The 18493-nt window shown below is 33.7% G+C and overlaps 3 protein-coding genes across 3 annotated transcripts; 2 read left to right on the top strand and 1 right to left on the bottom strand.

Annotated features, from left to right (window-relative positions):
* Nucleotides 1–6796: 6796 nt before the first annotated feature.
* LOC114544474 lies at nt 6797–11632 on the bottom strand. The gene is made up of 6 exons (XM_028563103.1): nt 11620–11632; nt 11401–11463; nt 10267–10301; nt 9869–9897; nt 7308–9237; nt 6797–7198 (listed from the first exon to the last, which is right to left on the bottom strand). Exons 1-6 carry the CDS (start codon nt 11630–11632, stop codon nt 6797–6799), a joined length of 2472 nt encoding a protein of 823 aa, XP_028418904.1.
* Nucleotides 11633–11780: 148 nt separating this feature from the next.
* On the top strand, nt 11781–16337 carry LOC114544473. Its single transcript, XM_028563102.1, has 8 exons — nt 11781–12197; nt 13054–13242; nt 13589–13733; nt 14112–14219; nt 14677–14711; nt 14878–15370; nt 15792–15933; nt 16058–16337. Exons 1-8 carry the CDS (start codon nt 11880–11882, stop codon nt 16335–16337), a joined length of 1710 nt encoding a protein of 569 aa, XP_028418903.1. The 5' UTR covers nt 11781–11879.
* A 500-nt stretch (nt 16338–16837) lies between these two features.
* LOC114544472 lies at nt 16838–18064 on the top strand (the record flags this gene model as incomplete). The annotated part of the gene is made up of 3 exons (XM_028563101.1): nt 16838–17411; nt 17534–17617; nt 17934–18064. Coding segments are annotated over exons 1-3 (789 nt in total), but the record flags the coding sequence as incomplete, so codon positions are not given.
* Between the last annotated feature and the right edge of the window lie 429 nt (nt 18065–18493).

Raw genomic sequence — 18493 nt, 5'->3', positions numbered from 1 at the left:
AGTCAATATTATAGAATATTGTAAGCAAACGGTAAATATTATAGAATCATGTAAGCAAACAAATCAATATTATAGAATCATGTAAGCAAACAGTCAATATTATAGAATCATGTAAGGAACAGTCAATATTATAGAATCATGTAAGCAAACAGTCAATATTATAGAATCATGTAAGCAAACAGTCAATATTATAGAATCATGTAAGCAACAGTCAATATTATAGAATCATGTAAGCAAACAGTCAATATTAAAGAATCTTGTAAGCAAACAGTCAATATTATAGAATCATGTAAGCAAACAAATCAATATTATAGAATCATGTAAGCAAACAGTCAATATTATTGAATCATGTAAGCAAACAGTCAATACTATAGAATCATGTAAGCAAACAGTCAATATTAAAGAATCATGTAAGCAAACAGTCAATATTATAGAATCATGTAAGCAAACAGTCAATATTATAGAATCATGTAAGCAAACAAATCAATATTATAGAATCATGTAAGCAAACAGACAATATTATTGAATCATGTAAGCAAACAAGTCAATATTATAGAATCATGTAAGCAAAAAAATCAATATTATAGAACCATGTAAGCAAAAAGTCAATATTATAGAATCATGTAAGCAAACAGTCAATATTATAGAATCATGTAAGCAAACAGTCAATATTATAGAATATTGTAAGCAAACGGTCAATATTATAGAATCATGTAAGCAAACAAATCAATATTATAGAATCATGTAAGCAAACAGTCAATATTATAGAATCATGTAAGCAAACAGTCAATATTATAGAATCATGTAAGCAAACAGTCAATATTATAGAATCATGTAAGCAAACAGTCAATATTATAGAATCATGTAAGCAACAGTCAATATTATAGAATCATGTAAGCAAACAGTCAATATTAAAGAATCTTGTAAGCAAATAGTCAATATTATAGAATCATGTAAGCAAACAAATCAATATTATAGAATCATGTAAGCAAACAGTCAATATTATTGAATCATGTAAGCAAACAGTCAATACTATAGAATCATGTAAGCAAACAGTCAATATTAAAGAATCATGTAAGCAAACAGTCAATATTATAGAATCATGTAAGCAAACAGTCAATATTATAGAATCATGTAAGCAAACAAATCAATATTATAGAATCATGTAAGCAAACAGACAATATTATTGAATCATGTAAGCAAACAAGTCAATATTATAGAATCATGTAAGCAAACAAATCAATATTATAGAACCATGTAAGCAAAAAGTCAATATTATAGAATCATGTAAGCAAACAGTCAATATTATAGAATCATGTAAGCAAACAGTCAATATTATAGAATTGTAAGCAAACGGTCAATATTATAGAATCATGTAAGCAAACAAATCAATATTATAGAATCATGTAAGCAAACAGTGAATATTATAGAATCATGTAAACAAACAGTCAATATTATAGAATCATGTAAGCAAACAGTCAATATTATAGAATCATGTAAGCAAACAGTCAATATTATAGAATCATGTAACAAACAGTCAATATTATAGAATCATGTAAGCAAACAGTCAATATTATAGAATCATGTAAGCAAACAGTCAATATTATTCAATCATGTAAGCAAACAAGTCAATATTATAGAATCATGTAAGCAAACAGTCAATATTATAGAATATTGTAAGCAAATGGTCAATATTATAGAATCATGTAAGCAAACAGTCAATATTTTAGAATCGTGTATGCAAACAGTCAATATTATAGAATCATGTAAGCAAACAGTCAATATTATAGAATCATGTAAACAAACAGTCAATATTATAGAATCATGTAAGCAAACAGTCAATATTATAGAATCATGTAAGCAAACAGTCAATATTATAGAATCATGTAAGCAAAAAGTCAATATTATAGAATCGTGTAAGCAAACAGTCAATATTAAAGAATCATGTAAGCAAACAGTCAATATTATAGAATCATGTAAGAAAACAGTCAATATTATACAATCATGTAAGCAAACAGTCAATATTATCGAATCATGTAAGCAAACAGTCTATATTATAGAATCATGTAAGCAAACAGTCAATATTATAGAATCATGTAAGCAAACAGTCAATATTATAGAATCATGTAAGCAAACAGTCAATATTATAGAATCATGTAAGCAAACAGTCATTATTATAGAATCATTTAAGCAAATTACAGTCAATATTATAGAATCATGTAAGCAAACAGTCAATATTATAGAATCTTGTAAGCAAACAGTCAATATTATAGAATCATGTAAGCAAACAAATCAATATTATAGAATCATGTAAGCAAACAGTCAATATTATAGAATCATGTAAGCAAACAGTCAATATTAAAGAATCATGTAAGCAAACAGTCAATATTATAGAATCATGTAAGCAAACAGTCAATATTATAGAATCATGTAAGCAAACAAATCAATATTATAGAATCATGTAAGCAAACAGACAATATTATTGAATCATGTAAGCAAACAAGTCAATATTATAGAATCATGTAAGCAAACAAATCAATATTATAGAACCATGTAAGCAAAAAGTCAATATTATAGAATCATGTAAGCAAACAGTCAATATTATAGAATCATGTAAGCAAACAGTCAATATTATAGAATATTGTAAGCAAACGGTCAATATTATAGAATCATGTAAGCAAACAAATCAATATTATAGAATCATGTAAGCAAACAGTCAATATTATAGAATCATGTAAGCAAACAGTCAATATTATAGAATCATGTAAGCAAACAGTCAATATTATAGAATCATGTAAGCAAACAGTCAATATTATAGAATCATGTAAGCAAACAGTCAATATTATCGAATCCTGTAAACAAACAGTCAATATTAAAGAATCATGTAAGCAAACAGTCTATATTACAGAATCAGGTAAGCAAACAGTCAATATTATAGAATCATGTTAGCAAACAGTCAATATTATAGAATATTGTAAGCAAACGGTAAATATTATAGAATCATGTAAGCAAACAAATCAATATTATAGAATCATGTAAGCAAACAGTCAATATTATAGAATCATGTAAGGAACAGTCAATATTATAGAATCATGTAAGCAAACAGTCAATATTATAGAATCATGTAAGCAAACAGTCAATATTATAGAATCATGTAAGCAACAGTCAATATTATAGAATCATGTAAGCAAACAGTCAATATTAAAGAATCTTGTAAGCAAACAGTCAATATTATAGAATCATGTAAGCAAACAAATCAATATTATAGAATCATGTAAGCAAACAGTCAATATTATTGAATCATGTAAGCAAACAGTCAATACTATAGAATCATGTAAGCAAACAGTCAATATTAAAGAATCATGTAAGCAAACAGTCAATATTATAGAATCATGTAAGCAAACAGTCAATATTATAGAATCATGTAAACAAACAAATCAATATTATAGAATCATGTAAGCAAACAGTCAATATTATTGAATCATGTAAGCAAACAAGTCAATATTATAGAATCATGTAAGCAAACAAATCAATATTATAGAATCATGTAAGCAAACAGACAATATTATTGAATCATGTAAGCAAACAAGTCAATATTATAGAATCATGTAAGCAAACAAATCAATATTATAGAACCATGTAAGCAAAAAGTCAATATTATAGAATCATGTAAGCAAACAGTCAATATTATAGAATCATGTAAGCAAACAGTCAATATTATAGAATATTGTAAGCAAACGGTCAATATTATAGAATCATGTAAGCAAACAAATCAATATTATAGAATCATGTAAGCAAACAGTCAATATTATAGAATCATGTAAGCAAACAGTCAATATTATAGAATCATGTAAGCAAACAGTCAATATTATAGAATCATGTAAGCAAACAGTCAATATTATAGAATCATGTAAGCAAACAGTCAATATTATCGAATCCTGTAAACAAACAGTCAATATTAAAGAATCATGTAAGCAAACAGTCTATATTACAGAATCAGGTAAGCAAACAGTCAATATTATAGAATCATGTTAGCAAACAGTCAATATTATAGAATATTGTAAGCAAACGGTAAATATTATAGAATCATGTAAGCAAACAAATCAATATTATAGAATCATGTAAGCAAACAGTCAATATTATAGAATCATGTAAGGAACAGTCAATATTATAGAATCATGTAAGCAAACAGTCAATATTATAGAATCATGTAAGCAAACAGTCAATATTATAGAATCATGTAAGCAACAGTCAATATTATAGAATCATGTAAGCAAACAGTCAATATTAAAGAATCTTGTAAGCAAACAGTCAATATTATAGAATCATGTAAGCAAACAAATCAATATTATAGAATCATGTAAGCAAACAGTCAATATTATTGAATCATGTAAGCAAACAGTCAATACTATAGAATCATGTAAGCAAACAGTCAATATTAAAGAATCATGTAAGCAAACAGTCAATATTATAGAATCATGTAAGCAAACAGTCAATATTATAGAATCATGTAAGCAAACAAATCAATATTATAGAATCATGTAAGCAAACAGACAATATTATTGAATCATGTAAGCAAACAAGTCAATATTATAGAATCATGTAAGCAAACAAATCAATATTATAGAACCATGTAAGCAAAAAGTCAATATTATAGAATCATGTAAGCAAACAGTCAATATTATAGAATCATGTAAGCAAACAGTCAATATTATAGAATATTGTAAGCAAACGGTCAATATTATAGAATCATGTAAGCAAGCAGTCAATATTATACAATCATGTAAGCAAACAGTCAATATTATAGAATCATGTAAGCAAACAGTCAATATTATAGAATCATGTAAGCAAGCAGTCAATATTATAGAATCATGTAAGCAAACAGTCAATATTATAGAATCATAAAAGCAAACAGTCATTATTATAGAATCCTGTAAGCAAACAGTCAATATTATAGAATCATGTAAGCAAACAGTCAATATTAAAGACTCATGTAAGCAAACAGTCAATATTATAGAATCATGTAAGCAAACAGTCAATATTAAAGAATCATGTAAGCAAACAGTCAATATTATAGAATCATGTAAGCAAACAGTCAATATTATCGAATCATGTAAGCAAACAGTCAATATTATAGAATCATGTAAGCAAACAGTCAATATTATTCAATCATGTAAGCAAACAAGTCAATATTATAGAATCATGTAAGCAAACAGTCAATATTATAGAATATTGTAGGCAAATGGTCAATATTATAGAGTCATGTAAGCAAACAGTCAATATTTTAGAATGGTGTACGCAAACAGTCAATATGATAGAATCATGTAAGCAAACAGTCAATATTATAGAATCATGTAAACAAACAGCGTAGTTACTAAAACATGGAATCAGCCACAACGATCCACAACGATCCACAACCAGCCACAACGACCCACAACCAGCCACAACGATCCACAACGACCCACAACAAGGAGACACAAGGTAACAATGATGATATCAAAGCAATCCAGGAAAAACCCATGACAAACCGCTGATTAGTTGAATGATTTTGAGCACGTTTTGGGTTGTCTTCATGTTTCACCACGAAAGCGTTAGGGATAGTAAAGGTGATAAGGTTAAAAACCATAGGAACCCTGGGCCTGGGATTAATTAAAGAAAAATACTTTCGTGTGCGAAACATGGGGGATATAACCGCATTTTGGGTATTACAGTATGATTAAATGCCACCTAGGTGTTGGACAACCATACACTGATCTCATAGAACATAGATCTATTGATAGCATTGGTGCAGGGGCGTTCACATTCTTATGTTTTACCTTGGGTATGTGCGTAAAATTTTTCGGAACCGTTAGAAGCGACGTCTGTTTCTATCGGGGTGATCGTCAGGCTCACCGAGAGGAAGGGCAATTTGCCCTAGGCCGCCAGCTAAAGGGCCTCTAAAACGACAATGAGGACCTGAAAATTATGTAGGAAATGGGCTAAAAGATGTGCAGAGGCTCAGATAATGCCATTTTCGACGATCTAGCGCCCTAAAATTCACAAATTCTTTTTTAAATAAATATTCTCCTTTCGCCGAAAGTGAAAGTCCCCATATGAAGGTCTTGCCCCCGGCCCCACTCAACCTCTCGGCGGCCCTAGGAATCGTGTTGAAGTGAGAATCTCGCAGGCGGCAATGTATTTTCGCGGTTGGCGCTGAGCAAAAATACTGATACCTTATTATATTTAAGTATAATACTAATACGAACACTAATATATATATATATATATATATATATATATATATATATATATATATATATATATATATATATATATATATATATATATTAGTGTTCGTATTAGTATTATATATATATCTGTAATATATATCTGTAAATAGAACCGGTTTTGGTTTGTAAGAAAACCTTGCAGATTTATTTTTCTGCTTTGTTGAACTAAAGGTCTATTGCCTAAAGTGTTCTAGCATTGCTTCACGATGGAAGAAGATAACCTGGAAAAACTGAACATAAATTTTAGAAAATACAAAACATTGGACACTCCGAAAACGGTTAACATTTTTATTCTACGTTTCGACTAACTTGTAGTCATCATCAGGAATGACGCTACTGGCAAATACAAAACTATATTAAAGACCAATGTTTGGATTTGTCTAATATCCTACAGTCGAAACGTAGAATAAAACTGTTAACCGTCTTCGGAATGTCCATTGTTTTGTATTTTCTTAAATTACTCAGTGGTAACCGTAACTTTTGAACATAAATTATTTAGTAAGTTTGGGTCAAGACAGTACATTATGTCACTTGTCCTCTACTTGTAGTCCTTTTTCAATAAACCTGTCGCGACTGCCCTCGGGAAGAAACGTGAGAGTTCGTGCGGGAACCGTAATGGCGGAGAAATTAAAGCGTTGATCATACTCTCTTAAACACTTGGTTAAGTAATGCAAATACACATTACCCATGTATTTTACCATTTTGCCCGATTTATCCGTTCTTTCACGAACACCTACTGTCTTTACCAGAACGATATCAGCTTGATGAAACGAGACACGGCATTGTTCACACCTTTGTACCAGCTTGGGACACAGTTTCGTGTCATTATGATGAACAAGCTCGTATTGATTACCCGAAATTCGGTCTGGGTCCAGCGAATTGAATTGCACGTTACTCTTCGGAGCAGTTGTAGCAGTGTTTTTTTGCACCTGAATGAGAAACAATAATATGACAACCAATTGGTAAACTTCATAAATACTTTTAAAACTCGTTTAATGAAATTATAGATAAAATTGCTATTAATTCCAGCGCACGTACCGTCCACTCAGACTTATTTCCATCTTTGGAAATGCGCAATGGTGACACAGCTAGCTTTTTGCTGACGGGGGGAGCATTTACTCGTTCTGCAAACAGCTCTGGCTCAGGCAATTGTGCTCTTCTCTTCTGAGCATTTGGCGTTGCTTTAAGCCCAGCGGATTTTGGCTTAGAATACTTATCGTATGAACACGGCGAGAAGCTTCTTAGTGACTCCAGATGCTGCGATTGTCTGGACGGCCCCCACCTGTTCCATTTCACAGGATCAACTTGAAAATGGTCGTAACCTGGTGCCAAACGATACTTGCCTAAACCTCTGACTGCCCTCTCCTCTTCTAAATAGAACTCTTCCACCCACTTGTGCAATTGAAGGGTAACAGCTGCCACTTCTTTGGGAATATCTTCCTCCCGCATCACCTTTTTTTGCAACTTATGCTTCAGCTCCAGGCCGTTGGTGAAAAATCGCCCATCTATGCCCAAATCCGCTCTAGCTGAGAGAACCAGACATTCTTTAAACTGCTTGCATCTGTTGTTTTGGAACCACCGGTAAAACCCAGGCACAATACGTTCCCATTCAGGCTCAAGGCTTTCAAGTTTGGCATCCAGGTCGCACTCATCTTCAGCGTCCGCCAAACCATTCTGGATAAGAATAGAATCCTGTGTACCATATATATCTGCCATCACTTTCGACTGCGATCGCTGATTGCAGCAAAGAGTCTTGAGCTTTCGAATGTCCCGGTCCTGCATATGCTGTGTGCACCAAAGTTTTTTAGCGTTTTGAAAAACATCACACAGGCCTTGGGAGAGAGCTTTATCCATATCGTGACCAATCTTCTTGATGCCAAGTAGCTCTGGCTTTTGAGCAACCATCTCGACCGCGAATCTGCGATAGCATTCTCTTGTTTTTCGGAAATGCCAAAAACTTGGCCCAGGAAACTCAGGATTTTTGCCGTTAGAATCTAGCAGGGCTTCATTTGTATACGTAGTATCTGTGAGCCAAAGACCCTCGACAAGTTCGAAAGTGGTATCAACTCGCAAGATTGACTCTCCATTGACACAAAATCGGTGCAAATCATTGAGCATGTTTGGAAGGCAGTTAAATGTTACGTACTCTCCCTTGGTGAACGTTACGCTTTGCAGTAGATCATTGGACCGAAGGCATGATATTATCTCTTCTGCTTCGCTCATACTTTCGCTGTTACCACCAGAAGTGGATTCTGCATTCTTCATCAAAAGCTTTCGATTGTCGATCAGTTTTGGACTCGATACTGTCTCACTTACAGTGTCGGCTTTCTTCCTGGCGATTGCACTATAAACCTGGGCAGTTGACAAACCTTGCTTCAGCATACCGTCCACCTCTCTAAAAAGTTTTGGATCCTTTCTGAAGTACTGACTACTTGTTGGTTTACCGGCGTTTCCATGTCGAGGAAGAATGAATTCACGAGCAACTCCATCACACCACTTATACATAACAAAATAGAATGGTTTGGGCTCTTTCTCAGTCATGTCTCTAACAGTAACAATTGTTCGGGAAAAATCAGGATTATTTTTACTGGTGTGATATTCACGCTTCAGTTCAAATACCTCTTTCTCGGGTACTGTTTCTTTAATATAACCTTTTGAGTTTCTAACGTTTATATACCAAACACCATTCTCATTCTTGTGGGCAGTCTGAGAACCTTGTTTGTTATATGTATAGAATTTCGTGACAGAACCTTTCGAGTTGTAAGCGCCATTATCATCCGCCTTTGCAGATGTTATTGGTATATCTTGGGCATTTAAAGTAAACGTTTTGTTTACCCGTATGCCCGACGGTTTCTCTTTAAGTTCGTAGTCTTCTGGATTTTCTAGCAGGATATTTAATATGGTGGCATGATCGCCATCTTCAACATTCTCGATGTTTTTATCCTTTTTAATATTGATGTTGGATTTACTAAACAATATGAAACAAACTGTTTATATGACCTGCGTTGTCTTTCCCAATCGTCGTTTTCAAATTTTACTTATTACACATTTATTACACATTAAGTTTTAATATATCGCTGTAATTTCAGGATTGGTGATAACATAAATATTCAGCCTCACAAACAGGCCCGCCAAGAGGGGAGACAGGGCCCCCAGCTAAAAGGGGCCCCAACACGGTCCGAAAATCTACCGGGTGTACCCAAAAAAGTACTCCGGTTTGATTCATAATATCAAATCAGTTTAATAGATTCACTTGTTTAGAAGTTATTGGGAATCAGATCAGAGCACCTATCTCGCTACATAATTCTGTTTTCTTAATCATGGTTTAGTTTAGATCGTACATAGTCATATTGCTTTTAATTAGTAATAATAGTACGCATGGTGGATATCCTTTTATTTTAACATAAGCGTATACGGGACCTTTTTTTTTGGGGGGGGGAGTGAACATTTTGCTCAAGGCAAATGCCATAGAAGCGGTAAGGCAGTCTATTTTAGGAATTCATTCATTTATTCTTTAAAGAATCATGGAAACTCCAATTTAACCATTTTACCATTTTACAACTCAGACGATTGCCCTTATGCATATTCTACAGACTTACCAGGATGAAGGTTCTTTTCTGCATGACTTCTGTAAAATACATGACAATTTGTCAAATTATGCTACGTAAAATCATACATTTAACCAAGTATCAGTTTACAAGATTCTCTACTTGATGAGTACAAAATCAAGATGCATTAGATATAGTAAATTTAAAAATTGTATATCAATGTACATGATCTAATGTTGTTTAAAAGGCTGTCATTGAGTAAGTTATTAATTTAAAATTTAGTAGCAGCAAAATATAAACTTCCCACAATTTGGTCATGCTATGCAAATTATTAATCATTATCATTATTCACTTCTTTAGAAATTGATTTTTTTCACAGTCTATGAAATATTTGCATAGCATGACCAAATTGCTGGGCTGGCTTCTTTACTGCTTCCCATTAAACTAACCTTTTTTGCGTCAGGTGGTTGTATAATCAATGTATCTGGAAAATCAACAAAATATAATTCACTTAATATATTAGTTAAAGAAATATGTGTTTGGAAACTCCACCGTACGGTAATTGTCAGTAAAAATAATAGTGAGCATAGGCAAGTGACGTTTTTGACAACATGGACGTCAACCGGAAGTAAAGTTTACGTTTTTCAACAACAATCCTTGACCCAGTCTCCTAACGTTATTCATGCCGTTCGTGTTGTCAAAAACGTCACTTGCTTAAGCTCACTAATAATGAATCCATAGACAATGTTCTGAGTGTAAGCCAGGGGCAATGGTTGCTAATTCCACACAGCTATTTACACCTGGGAAAAGGATAGCAAAAACGAGTTAAAAGTCCACATTCATGTGTAGTCATGAAGCTCCACATGAGAAACAATGAAAACCATTTCATAGAATGAGCAGCCGAACAGTTTTTACTTTGTAAATTGGAACCAAGATATAGTAGGAAAGTGTAAAATACAAGGCACTATTGTTTTAAATTATGTTACGGAAAAAAGCTTTTAAAAACTATTTCAACCATTTCAGTCATTTTAGCTAAGTACTACTGTTTCTTTTTCCAATCAGCATTTGGAAAAAGTAAGAAACCTTATGTGCAATAGCACTGATGTGGGTTTTCCCTTATTCTACTGTCTTTACCACCAAGCCTCACTTTGGTGTAAAAGAAAGGATTCACAGTAATGAATAGCATCTGGATACACAAGCATACAGAAAAACCTGCATAAGTTGTATTCCTATATTTTAATGACTAAATAAAAGAGTGGAACTCAGCTTAGACCTTTGCCTTAATTTAACCTTTTACTTGGTTGGCTTTAGCACTTTTGGCTGTTTTTTTTATACTATGTTAAATCATTTTGTTTTCTCCTGTTAATAATAGTATGTTTCAGAATACAACTTTTTTGGGTGAGGGGAATGAGGTTTCAAATCCTCCTGCCCTGTATTCCCCCACAGGGTTTACATTGACAGGTACACTAGAAACAGGCCATGTCTTAGTAATGTTACGTAATCAATATGCAACGGCAGACACAAATCTCATTTAGCCCAATATAACGTTTGAACTAGGGAAAGTACAGCTCTTAAGTACTCACCGACAGTCACACCACCATCATCTGAACTCTCAGACGTGTCATCCGACAAGACAATACAATTTTCTGTATAAAGGTAAAAATAAACATGTCATTTACAATATTTGGTTTTGTCAAATTAGCTCAAAACAATAGGTTATTAAACATGACAATAAGACACCTTCACATATTGAAAATCCTAAATAATTATGCAAATTTTTGTAAGAAAAATATTGTACATACCTTCGTTCGACATGTTTATCGCTTTTATCACACACGTGATCAAAATTAGCGGGAAAATGTAGGACTTCCACTTGGGCATACTATCCCATATTTTCAATCGAAAAAAACAAATAGGAAGCACCACTGTGGAAGCACCAGTGGTTATTGTGGCTCGTCAGTTATTGAGGCGTCACAATTTGTGTTCATAACCACAGAAATAACCACGACTCATTCTCATACCCAGAGCCCTTCTTAGTTACGCGCCGTCTGTCTAAAGCAATATGGCGGACAATGCCAGTTCAAGGGTGAATATTGACAACATTAAAGTAAAGGTTTTGGGAGAAAAGAAAGGGAGATACGATTTGGATAGTTTGCCAAGGCTAAAATACAAAAAAAGAGATAAACCCAAGTATAAGAGAAGAACGAAAGCAAAAGTCGTTTTAAATTTATACAGTGAACTGAGTGAAGTAAACGAACCCAGCGATTTAGATGTTGAGACTACTGAAAAGGAAGCTATTGTAGCAGGTTGTGATCAAAATATTGACAAAATCGTCCGTGACCACCAAAATACCTATGCTGATGTTACCGACACGCTTGAGGTATTAATTACAACGAGTACTTCACAAACACGTAGTATTTACATGTACAAATGTTCAGCAAACTCCAGGGCAGGCTATATTATCGATCACAAATCAAATAATCAATCCCACATTGCAGAGTTGGCCAACGCCGCACCCGAGATTTTTGATGAGGAAAATTTTAGTGCACTTAGGGTGTGCTTGATAGCAATTTTGATACTTTAATCAGCCTAAAAAACTCTTATTTCCATTGCATTTAACATTTTCAAAGTGTCTATATTACTGCCAGTCGGTCAGTAGTTTTGTGCTTCAAAATTTTTTCACTATTTGATTCATTTTTACGAATGCTTTTAGCGACGGTTGGTTCTCGTGGCGTAGTGGTCATTGTGCTTGCTTCGCATGCGTATGGTCTGGGTTTGAACCCTGTTCAGATATTTTTATTAAGAAAATTTTCAAACTTTTTTCTGAGTGAATTTCTCATTCTAAACTTAGGTTAGCTTTAGGGTTAGATTTATGGTTAGGGTTAAAATTTGGGATTGGTTTGGGGCTTGTTTTATACAAAAAAGTTCAATATTATAGACTGCCGGTCACTTAGTTTCTTCAAAACATTGTCCGGCTGCCGGTCATATAGACACTTCGTAACATGTTCCCCCTCACTTTACCAGACTGCAAGTTTTATTTTCTTGCAGGAAATTTTAGGGTTATGTTTTGCAACTACGCAGAAATTATAGGAGAACGTACTGAATAAATGAAAAATTATTACATATTGGTACCCAATGTTGGGGAAATACAGTATATTTACCATGTTATTGAAAATTTTTTTAATGCATGTGGTTCTTTATTCTTTCATAAGGATATTTATTAAATATTTTTATAGGATATCACTTCAAGTGATTTATTACACTACTCTCAACCCATGGATACTTCACAAGCAGTTGTTTGTCAAATAAGTCACCAGGATACTTATGTTGTTGAAGTATGTAGATCAAATGCTTTACTACCTGTCAATACAATGCTAACTGCTTTTGTACTTCAAGACTATGATGAGTTATTAAGACAGTTAAAGGTACTGTATTATATTATATAATAATAATATATATAATATATAAGCAATTGTTGTACAATTGGTTCTTTAGTTAAATGCCTAAAACAGATAAGAAAACATCTCAACATTTTGACCTAAGGGCCTTCGTGTAGGAACTAGTGTGGAAAAGCTGTCATCAATCTATAACATAAACTTGATGTATGATTAAGTTGATTTCCTTACAGTAATATCGTGAAAAGAGGTGCCAGACAAAAGATGTTTGCATGCATTTTTTTTAGCCTGTGTGCTCTTTCTGGAAAAAATGGGGTAAAATGGGCAAATCTTCTATAGCATGATTGTGACGTTAATTATATTTCTCTATTTCTAGAGTAAAGATTTTCTTTTAATTCGGAGAAGTTTGCACCATTTCATCAATGGAACTGTGAATTGGGTGTATCAATGTTCATGTAATCCTGCCAGGAGTAAAATAATAAACTCACTTCACATCAGTATTAAAGAACATTACAATCAACGTAAGTGCTTATTTGGTCTGACGTGATTGAAAGTGACCTGAAATTGACTCTAAATACCCTTACAACTTAGTGCCACTTATTAGTATGTAGTTATGAAGTTGTTTGGGTGAAGTGAAAGTTTGATCTCAGGTTTGAACTTCAAACACATCTATTAAATGTTTCATTGGCATGGATTAGTGAAATATAATTTACTTTTTGAAGAGCTCACTTGTTGAACGAATATGAGCAAATAGTTCAGATCCAGGGAATAAAATTATGACAAACCATTATAAACTCTTAACTTTTATCCTATTCAAATATACTCTCATTAAAACATTAATTATTAGCATATACTTTAGGAACTATTAACCATTTTTTTCTTAATTTACTAAATGATAGAACTATTGGCTGACAATCCAGCATGTGTACATTGCTTGGTGACTGAGCGTATTTTAGACAGCCTTGAATGTTTTAATGGCAGTCTTCCATTTCCTATTGATCCAGAAGGTACAGTATATATATAAATATCAGGCATTATAATACGGAATTTTTACAAGGACACACATTGTCTTTAGGTTCAATAATCACTCAGTCTTAGAAATTACAACGTGAAATTACAACGCAAGCATATAAAAAAGAGCATAGCCATGCAAAGCACGGTCCGTCAGTCTCTAGCCTTTTTTAATATATAATATATTTAATAATGTCAATTTTATAATAGAAACAATAATTATTTTAAATAGTCAAATTAAAATTATATTAGACATTTTTGTCCATGAGGCATGATTTTTAACTACACACTTTTCCATTTACAAGGACACATTCGCCTTTGACAAGGACACAAAGTGTGTCAAAAACACGCGTATTATAATGCCTGATAAATATATATATAAAATTATGTTTAAATGTGGCATTGTTAAAGCTAATTCTAGCATATCTATTTTTTAACATTAACTCTGTTTAGAAAGTGACCCTTCATCAATGGACCATGACTATCTTGTGAGTATGGCTTAAATTTCATGCAAATTTACTTATTAAGGCTTTCATTGTTGAGAATTATTGATACAGCTTTGCTAGCATTTTAAATTGGCCTTAACTGGTCACATAATTTTGCTGTTTTGCTAGGTGTCCTTTGTCTATAAATGCTTTTTATTTCGTTCGTCAGGAACATTACCAGTCTTACAACGTTTTCCATTTGCCGTCAGTTGAAGTAGTTTGCGTATATGCTGAGCGTGATTACGGGTTTGTTGGCATAGATCATAAGGGTTTCAAGTGCTCCACATGCAATTATGATACACATGCTTGTAGTCACATCAAATTTCTGGAAGAAAAACTCAGTCAGGATGATGTTGATTTGCCTGACATTGTGTATGAAATGTATCACCAAGCAAAAAAGCAGCGGAAAGTTAATTGGAAACCTTATTGCCTATCCGATAAATCCATACAGTTCCAGCCACCAGTACACCTTCAACAGATATTTGGTAGTTCGTTTTACCAATCCCTACCACAGGAAAATGGAACATTGCATGTTGTCCCACGTAGTAGCGGAGTATGTGAAAGTTGCGGTTCCAACTGGAGTTTGCAAAACCCTGTCGAAGAAAATTGGATAGAGAAACTTCTTCTCCTTTATACAATGAATAAAGTTTATCCGTGCACCAGTATGTATGCTCCCACCCTACTTCACTTTTGTTTGCATACACTGTACATGTATGTTTGTATGTTTGTATGTTTGTATGTTTATTGTATTCAAATCATTTCCGAAGAGAGTGTTTTACGCAAACTTAAGTAGCCAACATGCAACGGCTCTTTTGTTGGTGTAAATTTTATTTTTTAAAATCTTTGGCTTAAATTTCATGCAAATCTACTTATCAAGGCTTTCAGGGTTGATAAATTATTGATACAGTTACTGTATGCTACACAATTAATCAGCTATTATTCAAAGGCTTTGAGACGTTGGGGGGGGGGGGCATTTGCCCCAATTCTCCTGCTTTCCCTTGTGTTCGCCGCTGGTGTTTGAAAAGCTATACTATGCATGGGTTTTCAATGTATTTGCCATACCGGCGTTTCTCTTTGTTTCAGTATTTTATTCAAGATGTTCAAATGATGATTGTGAGAACAAATTGATGGTTGGTGGTGAAGAAATTGGAGTCATCAACATGAAAAATTATTTGATTGCCCACGAAGTTCTTAGAGACTATATGTATCACTTCTTGTATGCAAGGTTTGCCGACATACTATACAGTAACGATGCTGTTCAATGTTCCTCTTATCTAAATGAAATGACTGCATTTTGTTAACGTGATCAAATAAATCCGTTGTGTTTCATTTTTTTGCTACTGCTTTAGTTGTAGTTTGTACGCCTATTTTGAAGTGTGGACCTCTCGGATGCAGGATGCTGATCCATCTCTTTGTGAATACCCATCATATAACCAACTACGTTATGCTTGGTATTCATATCTGAAGTTGTTGGACATTGATTACTCCGATGGGAGTTGTTGCCCAGTGTGTGGTCCTACGCCTGAAACAGTTGTGTGTGATGCCACCACAGTTTCGTTTCGACGTAAGATGGTACTACAAGAGAACATTGTCAACCCAACTGCCGAAAACATACACGAAGGAAGATAAGTATTTTATCTTTCACTTACACGTAGATAAAGGTAAATTTTAAAAAGAAAAAATGAGAATGGTTTCAAAAAATACAGTTCACTGTAGGAAATAACTTTAAAATCTACGATAAAACGTGGGACGAAACGTTTAAGTTCTTTTTTATAATTTAATGTGGTAGAATTGTCTACAGTGCTCGTGCTTTAAATAATTTACCGAAACTGACATCTACGATTTATATTTGCACATTTTAATACCTCGACGAGCTACTCTTGCGTGTATGTCTTAAAACGTTTACGCGCAGTTTTGTTATATCGTGATTCCTATTTCATACGGTCATCCTTTATTTCTGTGTAGAAAATAGAACAATACTGTATGAAGTAGCATAAAAATTTTATATTTATTCATATAATTTTTTTACCTTCTATACTAGTTACAGAAGCTGTGTAATGATACCGACCAAAGCGTGCCGAATGCTTCTTCATCAGTTTATTTCTAGAGGCCAATTATCGACGACTGAAATGGAGAGCCTTCGTGAAATGTTACTTACCGCCTGTCCGTCTATTATTCCGTTTTTGGATTGGTTGACACGTGCTTATGACGATGTCAGTGAATCTCCACGTTCAGTTAAGATTCTTGTTAAGGCATTTGCCGCGAGTTCATCTGTATGTGGTTTTGTTCATCCATCTGAGACACTTCACACATTGTTGAACGAGATCGTTGGAGGACTCATTATCTCGCAGCATCCAAGCAAATTAGAATTACTGCAAGAAGAGTGCCCGTTGCTGTTCAATGCCTTTTCAGATATTGAGGAATCAACCTTCCCTAGAAGTTGGTACCCTATTTTAACGGATCTGATTAAGAAATCCTCGGAGCCATTTTCCACTGCGTCTTCATCATCACCACCACCTGTTTCTTCGGAACAACCATCAGGGCATCCACAAGAAATCGCATTCTTCCCTAATCTTCCAATTATTCGATCCAGAGGAGTGTATGCAGCAGATAAATACAGGAGAAGAGAGGATATCTGCACCAAGAATCATCCATCACATTCTTTGTTTTTACCTGGACTTTTCACCATTTTCTGTCCACATGGTAAATCATATAATTTTGTATTGCGTATTTTAACATTAAAACAACTTACTACTGTAGTAAGTGTGTATATAGTTGTGTAGATACATTTACGTACAATTTATCCTCTTTTTTTATTATTTCAGGAATAAACTATGGATTTGAAGTCATGCAAACCCGAGAATCTCCAAATGTTCCTTTCACGATATTTCGTACTCGTTTCCAGAATGGTTAGTCTTATCCAAATTAGTGATCCAAAAATCCGGGTTATAACAGAAAGTAATATGAGGAAGCAATCACGACAAACACCCTGACAAATAGGTCTTTAATTTTTAGCACCCAAAGTTATTGTGTACGACAACGCCTGCAATCTACACAGCTATTGCCTCAACAGGGACCCAGATTACTTCAAAAAAACAAAGTTTTTGGTCGATCGTTTTCACTGGAAGAATCATAGCGGTAAAATATTTTCAATTTATACGGTGTTTTCACATGGGTAGGCATTACTGAACACAAGTATAATTTTAAATATTTATTACGTCGCAGGTTGCTCTGAAGGATACAATATTGGTTCTTACCCTCAGTATGCAATGCTGAACAGTGAAGTGAATGAACAGGCGAACGCAACCTTAAAGCGTCTTCGAAATCAGCTGTCTTACATGACGCAGGATAACTTTGTCAGTCATTGCAAATTTCATTTCTGGTTTAGAAACAACAAAGCTATCCAACGCCTAATGTCAACCACGTAGTACGTATATTACGTGTCATTGAAACATCAACACTATCAATGATGATATATTGAAAGTTTTTCTCTGATAACTTTCATTTGTCTGAGGTTTTAAATGGTTAAGAAATGGTAGCATGGTTGCCGTGTACAGGTTCAATTCCTGTATGCCATTAACCTAAAGTAAGCATACAGTACATTCCACCATGCATAGGTTATCACTAAGCAGGTTATGACAAATCATGTAAAATTTTCTCAATATTAAGCTTAACGAAAGGTCCCAATTATTGATGTCTATAACCTTATAATTCCATGCCTTGGTTATCATGTCAAAAATTTTGTCAACATAACCACGTTTCTTCTTTTTACAAAAGTTTAAGTC

Source organism: Dendronephthya gigantea, unplaced genomic scaffold (genome assembly GCF_004324835.1).
Source record: "Dendronephthya gigantea isolate DGI-Jeju-01 unplaced genomic scaffold, DenGig_1.0 000801F, whole genome shotgun sequence".
Classification (NCBI taxonomy): Eukaryota; Metazoa; Cnidaria; class Anthozoa; order Malacalcyonacea; family Nephtheidae; genus Dendronephthya; species Dendronephthya gigantea.
This window is presented reverse-complemented; position numbering and strand designations above follow the sequence as displayed.